The sequence below is a fragment of the Limulus polyphemus genome, unplaced genomic scaffold (genome assembly GCF_000517525.1).
Source record: "Limulus polyphemus unplaced genomic scaffold, Limulus_polyphemus-2.1.2 Scaffold749, whole genome shotgun sequence".
Classification (NCBI taxonomy): domain Eukaryota; kingdom Metazoa; phylum Arthropoda; class Merostomata; order Xiphosura; family Limulidae; genus Limulus; species Limulus polyphemus.
Genome location: NW_013666359.1, coordinates 206,475 through 216,742, shown reverse-complemented (window position 1 = coordinate 216,742; position 10,268 = coordinate 206,475). Strand labels below are relative to the sequence as shown.

General features: G+C 33.1%; 1 protein-coding gene across 1 annotated transcript in view; it reads right to left on the bottom strand.

The window, feature by feature from the left end:
• The window catches only part of LOC111085968, a 27,421-nt gene extending 21,187 nt beyond the window's left edge, over positions 1–6,234 (bottom strand). Inside the window, exon 1 of the mRNA XM_022387011.1 lies at positions 6,110–6,234. Within this exon, the coding sequence (XP_022242719.1) occupies positions 6,110–6,155 (46 nt within the window). The 5' untranslated portion in view covers positions 6,156–6,234. The remainder of the gene's footprint in view (positions 1–6,109) is intronic.
• Positions 6,235–10,268: the final 4,034 nt, after the last annotated feature.

The following is a 10,268-nucleotide window of genomic DNA, read 5'->3' as shown; positions in this document are numbered from 1 at the left end:
AAAATGAAATAAATGAATAACATAGAATAATACTTCAGTAATATTATATAATTGAAATATAATAAATTAGAGTATGAAATATTAAATTTAGTTTCTTATTTTAGCTAACAAAAGGCTTAAACACATTTTGTTTTAAACTTTACAAGAACCATCCAGATCATAGGGTCTGATAAAACTAGAAGTCCCCTTAGTAGTTCAGCGTAAATAAGAGAGCTTACAACGCTAAAAGTCAGGTTTTGATACACGCGGTGGCCAAAGCACAGACAACCTATTGTTTAGCTTGGCACTTAACAACAAAGAAACAAACAAAATTTGAAAGGTGACAAAATGCCTAGTGAAGCTTAAGTGTATTATGATTTTTAGTATTTAAAGTTATTGTTATTTAGGAGTAAAAATTTGATTAAATATCAGTGTTAAATCTGTTCTTTGTTATGAATTATTGTAAAGAACGTTTGGTGATGGAAAGCTTAAACAAAGTGTTGTTGAAGTATATACTTTTCAATGTAAAACAATTCTAATATGTAAATATTTATGTTATATATATATAATTGTTTAATTGCACACGTTAATTATATGCTAATTATACTAAATTCAAGCTTCTTTCACACACAGCATATTGCATGCATTACAAACAAGGTTTATATTACTGAATTTTCATGCACCTCCCAACAGAAATCTTAGTATCGACACGCTATTAGTATCTAGTCCCTTCCTGTTGTGAGACTCAAAGGATACATCCACTCACGTTACAATAAAAGCAGTCTAATTTGAGTACTTTCCTAATTAGTACTTTCAATTGAAAGGCAGTGAATAAATTTCAGGTTTTTTTTTGCATACATTTTTAAGACTCTCACTTTTCCAGTTTTCAAATATAATGCCCAAATTTTGAATACTAGTAAATAAATCAGCAAGTGTCAATTGTTTGAATCTTATTATTCCCTCAATGATGTTATTCAACCAGCTTATGACAGTTTTCTCACATGCGATGTTGTCTGAGCTGTTGATTTTATAAAGTTTATAATGAAAGTTGTTCGTCAAAACGCTGTATTTCCCGTTTGTTTCTTGTTTTTGTCGGAAATTCATGTCTTTGAACTAAACCGAAAGTGCTGACCTATCCGTAAGGTTATAAACCTTCGGCAGTTGTGTTGGCAAGCTACCCACTAACTTTCTTCATTTTGTTAATTTACTAAGATGTTGGGTTGCTTCCTGAGAGTTTCACGTCTACTAAATACAGATCCCTATCGTAATGTGAGCTCACAAAAAAATTAACTTGCTCATATAGTTGCAACAATCTTTTTTGGGGTTAACTGATAACAAAAGGCAGCTAGACTGAGCGGAAACCCAAATATGTCTTCATTCGTCCATGATAGAATAATAATTCGATCTGCTTGTCACTCCATACACTTTGTTGTGCATCCAATAAAACAACAGTTTACTAAGAGACATTGGAGAATTCAGGTGTCGCATCATGCACAGAACTAGTTGCTGTTCATCAGCTTAGAAGTAACGAACAGCAAATCTGATTAACAGTTGCAGGAGAGACAGCCATAAAGCGTAAGCGCACTAGCTGTGCAGAGCCTTTTGCATGGACGAGACTATATTGGACAGATTGTTCGAAAGAACACATTGATAACATCAGTGAGAAACGACCGTACTTCTACTTTGGACTGGTGCAACTTGCTGATTGTTAACATCTCTTGCATGTTGACTATCCACGGTCTTCTCAGATGAGTTGAATTTCCACTTCTGGTTTTTTTGATGCACGTTGATTTGCAATATTTTTGTGAAAGCTTTTAACCGTTGTGTTAACAGTCATCTGTCAATCAGGAGTATTTCGGAGCCATAATTTGGGCAAGCATTTGGTGTAGTGGCAGAACCAGTCTTGCATTCAATCCTGCAGATTAACCTCTTACCTCTATTTGATCAAGGATATCAGGACCGTATAAGTCATGATCTGTAAGAGAACGGAGCAACGTGTCACACCTCCAAATCTATATCATCTAGATAGATATAAAATGGACCGAAACGACTACCTTGACCGCCACATAGCCCTTATTTGAAACATATAGGAGTACCTTGACAGGCAACTTGGAGCCAAACGATCACGACCAACAACAAGTACACGATTATCTGCTTATTTGTAGGCAAATTTGATTGATTTCATGTCTAGACAACTGCAAACCATACGAGATTCTGAAGGTGATTTCACTAGGTACTGGCTAGATTATGCACTTTACGATTAATCATTAGTAAATCTATGACCATTATAAATGTGTATACCATGGCCATTTAGGGTGTTAAAATTATTACGGCAAGGATTTTTGATATTCAGAAAGTTTTTTACAAGCATATTTTCAAAATGTTTATATCTTTATATTGTTCACAAAAGGGTATTTCACATTACAGACCAAACGTACGAGTTTCAGGATTTTCAGAAAATGTTTAAGCCACGGGTCATATCAATAGCCAATCAGAACTTGCGTCGCGATGAACATATTAACATCACATAATCATTTTCGAGAATGTATTTTTGCAACATTAAAATGTCTTTAAAAATAAATAAACATTAATATCTTAGCGAGTCACTTATTAAGTTCAAATAGTCAATTTATTCTACAAAAAATATTAAACTACAAAATAATATAACATCGTAAAATCAGTTAAACCTTAAATGAAAACAAAGAAGCAAAATTAACTTTACTTTTGGTTTTTGTAACGACGTAAGCTGTTATTCCTCTTTAGGGGGTCATTATTAGGCTTAAGAGAGCTTGGCAGTAAACTTTATGAGTGCGAGTGCCTCTGTGCTTTGAGTTTAATCTCTCTTAAAACAACTGGTAATTCCCTATGCATCAATAGATTTAAACTAGTACCAACGTTTTCCTATTGGATCATTCTATTTGTAATGGAACTAAAAAAATCCCACCATGCCATTGCATCACATGCTATAATTTGAAATATACGAAGAAATTGGTTTTCTTACAATAAACATAGACGGTTGGAATATCGTTAATGAACTAAATCATATAAATATGAATACACAAGATTAGAAAAATGTATGATGCTAATAGCAAATTTTTTCTTCTTTCTGAAATATTTATAAATGTATGTTCCTAAACTTAGCTATTTTAAGATAGTTTAGAACCGTCATTATTGATAGTATCACTTTGTGATTAAAACAGTTTTCTCACAGCAAATTTATCATGATTTTATTGTTATATATGTTTTACAGGGTGTCTCTGATTTTTAGCTATATCAACTTTAAGCTTTTCTTTATATATCGCCATCTCCCGATTAAAATCTAAGTTGTATTTGCAGACTCAACTAATATTTAGCTTTTTAGCCAGAATCCTTTCAACGTTTTAATTTGTGTAAATGAACTAAATAAGATTTTCGATTTTACTCTAGAAGGACTTCTTTTCCAAAAGTTCGAATATGAATCAAATTTTAAATGGGTGAATCCAGTCCAGCTGAAATTACAAAACTTTGGCTATAGATTAAAAAAAAACTTTCCCAACTGAGGCTCGCCAACTAGGCAGAATTAAATAGCACTTTATAAAGGTTAAGCTTTTTACAAATGTAAATTCTTTTATAAGTAAAATATGAACTTACAGGAGCCCATTGAGTCTATTTTTCTGTAGGACATTTGACGTATATTTTTGTTTATTTAGTTGCATGAAAGTTTGTAAAATAATTCATTTTTCATGCTCCTTATTCAATTTAACTCGACCTAGCGATGTTTTGTAAACTAAGAGAAACGAACGAAGTCCTTGGGAGAATATATGGATTATTTATCCCCGAACCAAAACATTTTCAATTCATAAAGTGAAACTATCAATAATATTCTAACACAGTACAGTTTAGCGACACCAAATGAAGTAAAAATAAGTCAAAAATCACATTAGAGCACATTTGACCAAACCTTTAAAAGTGTTTAATTATGCTACCTGCCAAAATCTACCATTTTTCAAATCCTGTACATATTACTCGCGATAAAGTTGAGATTATGCACATTTAGGGATTTCACCCACAAATGCTTCAGTTTTTTCAGTTGCCTAATTCTAAGTATGTGATATAAATAATGATCGAGTTAAACTAGTAACAGTAAGGAAGTCTTCATTACGGCTGGATTTACAGGTAATCTGTAATTAATAAAGGATAACTGAAAACAGATAAATTGTATATGGATCATTTATTGAGACTAATCAAATTAAATTGGTACCAGAAGGTGGATTAAATCTCATTTTTGAAGCAATTCCTTGTTTCCAATGATCATTTAAATAACATGTGATATAAGAGCTTACTCAGGAAATAAAATTACAATTCAATATTAGTCTAAAACAATTAGTGTTTTCTTGTAAGTACAGCAAGCAGGAAAGAGTAAACGAGTAAATATGTCATACACAGATGTAGTGCGATCAGCCTTAAATCTGAACGTTATCAATGGCCTGTATCACTTTTAAATTAATCGATAAGGCACTCGCAGTGGCTCAGCCGTAGATTTGAAGGCTCATAAGGTTAGAATCCGTGATTCCATCTCTGTTACGGGCAGAGTGTAGATAGCCCATTGTGATACTTTGCACTCAAACAAAACATTCAAGACAATGCTCGCAATTTTAATTTTTCGTGTTGTTTTTGTTCTTCTATTTGCAGTCAGATAATGCAAAATAGTTTGAGAAACAATATTCTTCTAACACCAATACTCGTAGTTGTAATGAGAGTGGGGAGTATCTTTCATTTGCCGAAGTAAAAATTCATCATAATATGACTGTAAATCACTAAAAATTTTCTGCTCTGGTTTATGATACAATTATATAAAGAAATGATTACCACAGAATACTAATAAAACAAAGACTTTTTCACCTTCCTTAATATTACACATTACAATTGTGGCGCCTACAGTAACCAACTATATTATTGTAGTGAAGATTAGATTAAAAATAATGTTTAGCCCATTTATTATATATGAACTTAAAAACTTCGCTTAAGTTTATTTCCTGAATTTAAAGATATATACAACTTGCAAAAAACTAATTCATTTAAAGATAGGCCTTATATATAAATGATATCACTGAAATAGAGATAGGCCTAAATATATAAATCAAATAACCGATGATATCACTGATTTTTTTTAATGTCTAATGTTGTTGTTTGTTATTTAGCACAAAGCTAAACAAAGGGCTATCTGTGCTCTGCCCACCAAGAGTATTGAAACCCGGTTTCTAGCGGTATAAGTCCGCAGACATACCTCATGTCTAATCAAACACTTGGATAATAAAAGCAAGACACCTAAAGCTATTCTCCTTTCCGTGCATTGAAAAACAAAAAACTCATTACGGAAATTGACTCACCTCTTAATCCTACGTTTATTGATCTTGTTTATTATATGTTTTATCAATGACGAATTAAAAAACGTTGTATTCATGTACTGCATGATAACACCCACGTTACCGCAATATTTACTCTAGTTTGTTTGTTTGTAATTAAGCACAAAGCTACACAATGGGCTATCTGTGCTCTGCCCACCATAGGTATCGAAACCCGGATTCTAGCGTTGTAAGTCCGCAGACATACCGCTGTGCCACTGGGGGGAATTTACTGTAGACTTCTTGTTATAGATATATTAATATTATCTTTATATTTTAAAAGTTGTGGAAACTTTTCGTGTTCTTGGAGGTACTCCTTACATGTAAGTATATACGACTTTTCTCTCCCTTCGCCGAGTATATCTTTGGCAACTTTTAACTATAACAAAAACTACTAGCAAACTTCTACTAATAAAAGTATTATACCAATTTAAGTGTAATGAATTTAAAACAAAAAACATAGCGCACAAAGTCACACATTCATAACTTTCGGTTATCTAGAAGTATCACTGTCTCCTTATGTGTGTATTTCAGGAGGTTTTGATAACGTGGAAATTTTAAGGTATAAATCTTGTAGCTTCTGATGAAACCTTCAACAATATTCTCCAACCTTTTTATTGTTATATTGTTTCAAAATGTCGTTCAACCAACAACAAAATAATAAAATTCCAGTAGAAAGAGATAAACATCACTAATGTTTGCCATATTTTTATACGTTGAAAGTAAAAATTTCTCAGACAACTTACCAAATACAAACACAAAGCCAAAAATCGCATAAATGGTCGAATACATGGTCAAGCTGAGTCAGTAATTAAAATATTAGCTTCCACATTAATAGTGTTTACGAATTTTAAAAATTAGCCGACACTGATAACTCACGGCTTTCAGTGATCCACCACTCTTACTTCACGAGGGATTAACCTTTGCTAGGGAGTAGTGTTCAGATACGTAGAAAGAGTGAGAGAGGATTGGACTTTAGCACCACCAATGGCAGATGTATGAACTAAACACGAACATAGCAATAACGATATTCTCACCTCTATCCCTTGCTGTCTTGTTCTGATTACATTAATCAATAAACACCAAACAAATGTTTTCTAGAGATTCTAATTCAATCAACAAATAAATTATAATAAAGTTGTCTTATCATTATTCGTCAAAAAAGTAGACCTGCTAGAAAAGATTGAATTTAGTTGTTGTTGTTGCTTTTAAAAAAAAACTTGCTAAGGGAAACATGTGAACTGTCTCATGAGAGCAGTTATGCTTCAGACTAACACAACCACATCATAATTTAAATAGTAAATACCCTTTACTTTTATCTTTTCACCTTACTGAATTCTTTTTGTTTTGATTTCGGTTCACGCTACCAATTATTCCATGAAAATTGCTGTTATATGGTTTTAAGTTACTTTTCATCGCGGATAATTCTGACACTATAGTTTTAGTCATTACCAAACTTCCTGTATTTAATGCAAATGAAATATTACACTCCCTCTTATTATTACCAGATTTTAAAGGTCTTATGAATCTATTAATGTAAATAAAAAGTGTTGTCTGTGTATCCGCTTTACATGCTCATACTTTTTGGCTGATCTCAACCAAACCTGGCATATACCATTAAAGCCTACCAGTAGTGATACATTGGTCGGCCTTCGGACTTAACTCCCTTGTGTTATCTTTTTATTACACCATGCTATTCTATTGAGCTTTACCAAATTTTAAGCTCATCTTTAGGGCACCCCAGGGTGCGAGATAGTGGAGGGAGGGGTTGTCGTTCGGATCTAAACCTTAATCTCCATCCCTGAGGGACTCTGTCTGTCTGGGTAACCACTTTACACACCTATAGTTTTTGTCTGATCTCAACCAAACATGTCATGCACCCTAGGACCTTAGCCCCTCTCCTCTCCGGGTTACCTCCCTTCTATACTATTATATTGTTTTCTATAATGCTTCGAAGGCATCCTTATGGTACCCCAGGGAGTGTCATTTTGAGTTCGCTGTTTATATCACCCCCTCTCATGTCACTCCCTGGTGGCTCATATGTCTTTCCCCTGCGTTCTAATAAAATTCCAGTGCTTTTAACATAATGAAATACGAAAACTGTATAAAAAATTCAATCAAGAAATGTGAACATTCAACATAAAATATTTTTTGCTTGTTTATGGCAGAGCTATGAAAAATATCTGCCGCCGTCTCTAATTCTGAGCTGCCAACTATAGAGAAGGCAACTAGCTGGCAGAACCCCCGTATCATTATAACATCCTCATGGCTGAGAGAATGTATAAGTTCGGCGCCTTGTTTTGACCCCGTGGCTCACACGTTGCGAATCGAGAGCTCTTACCAGCAGAACATGCCAACCCCATCATAAAAGATAGAGTAGAGCATAGATAATCAGTAACTGTAAATTATTATGTCACATAAAGTTAGATCGAGCGAAGTCTATTGGTTAGGTTGCCGGAGTGTCAATTCGACGGTATACGCCCCCAGTGCTACAACGGAATGTCTGCGGATTTACAACGCTAGAAACCGGGTTTCAATACCCGTGGTGGGCAGTGCACAGATAGCCCATTATGTAGCTTTGTGCTTAATTACAAACAAACAAAAATCAAGAGTCATAGTTGATGTCCAATTACCACAAAAGATTCTAGCTTCGCACTTTAGGGCCATGTCAAATCCCACTATTCAATTAGAGTCATTCTTCCAACACGGGGTCGGTCGATTTGACCGAGTCATGTGACCTTCTGTACTCGTTTAAAGTTGACATAAATGTAATACTTATAACTCTATATATATTGGGTATATCTTCACGAAATTTAGCAGTCTTTCAGTTAATATTACAAGTCTTTCACATACCAAAAGTCATATTTCTTAGTGAGTTACTTTTACTAAAATAAAATAAAGTTTTGTCCATGAATATATTGAGTACTTGTTTTGAATAGTCCGTGTGCAAAGTAGTTTTCGTATTAAAATTAAAAATACTTTACATCATCTCAAAAATTTAAAATTTCCTTTGTGTAATCCCTTAAACCTCCTAAATGCATTTCAAACGTTTTTTTTTTCACTAAATCCTTATAGTTTATATGTTACTTTATCTACCCTAATTTCAAAACTGGATCGGTCAATTCGACCGACCTCGTAACCACCAAAAAATCAAAATAAACTTAAATTAACCTTCTTTTCTTTCTAGTATGACTTCAGATTATAACCTGAAACAACATTTGTTTATTTTAGGTAGCTCTATTTCCATATCATTATACATCTATTTATAATCAAATTTTATTGTTTTATTGCCCTTTGAACCGTGTCTGTTATCAGTGCCATTATAAGTTGTAAATCACTTGAGAAACGTGCAGCTAACGTTACGCTATCGAATTACATTACCAACGAACTGCTGAGCTGCTGGTTGCATGCTTCTTGAACAATTTTAATTATATTATTATTATTACTTATTTTACCTATTCTAGTTTTTAATAACTTAAAAAGATCGTACTTTTAATTTTAGTTACTTTTATAACAATAAATAAAAAAATAAATATGAAAAACAAGAAGTAAAGTACTTACCAAATCTTATTTTTTCTTGCCCTCGATTGTCTAGTAGAGTTAAGCCTGATTTTTTTTAGCGATTATGGTAAAGCACTTAACAATTTTCATTTACTTAAATAATATACCAAAGAATATAGACTAATAACATTAAAAAGTAGACAAATTCACTTACTTCTAAAAATTTCCCTGGCTTTCTAACTATGAGACAAGAGCCTTTACAAATTCATTTAAGCTAGTCGTTAACTTTCCACCGGAACGAAATTGCTACTCTCAGTGACATTGACCGTTATCTGTTCAGAATACAATGTTATACAAACGCCATTTGATAGATGAAACCTATTGGTTATAAATAATATATAATAAAACCTAAGAGAGAACTACCAACCAATTGTGAAAGAGAGAATGTGACAGGTGGGTGCGGCAGGAGGGGTCCGATTTTCTCTTTGATAGCTCTGTAACAAAACAAAATTGAAAATCATAATAATTATGGTCTGTTTGAGCAATAACGATTTTATAGAGAGCATTTTACGTTTAATTCCGTACATTTTCGAGGGGTGATGGATAAAATGGAGATGATGACATGGTAAGACAAATTTGTCATGTGTGGTACACTAGTGGAAATTCATGATTTTTTAAAATATTTCCTTTTAGAATTAAGAGCTTAAACTTGTATACTATTAACATATGGATAATTAGCTAAGATTTTATGCTATTGTAATTGGCATAACATAAACAAAAAGTAGTTTAATAAAATTTTGAATGTAAGACACGAAAACCTTGTTTCATGCTCAGTAAAGGGTACCCGTGCAGAAAGAGTAAGGTGCCTTTTGCCCGAACGTTCTATTAGGGTTTTGTGCAATGCATTGCGACCCCTATTATAAACCACTATCGTGGTTCATGATAACACGGGAATTACAATAAAGTTTAATTAATTTATTACCTAAGGCATTTAGTTGAAATTGATTTCGTTTTATAATACAAAAATATCGTAATGATCTTATTTCTTGCACAACTGCAATTTTTCAGCGCGAGGTGTAAGTTTTGACATTAATTTCGCAAATGGTCAAAACTGATTTTATTGAAGTATTAAGACTACCTTGTAATATCTTTACTTAAAAAAGACCTTAATTTGTCTTAATGTAAAATATTCTCATCTACATAGGGTCTTTAGAAGGCTTAGACCGTACTTGAATTTAGTGTATGATCCATGTACAGCTTTCAGCAGGCTTAAACCATAACTCGATTTTATTGTACAATATATTCATTTACACCCAGCTTTCAGCAGACTTAGACCTTAATTAAATTGTTTTTTAGTGTACGATCTATTCGATCATATAGGGCCTTTGACAGTCTCAAACAGTA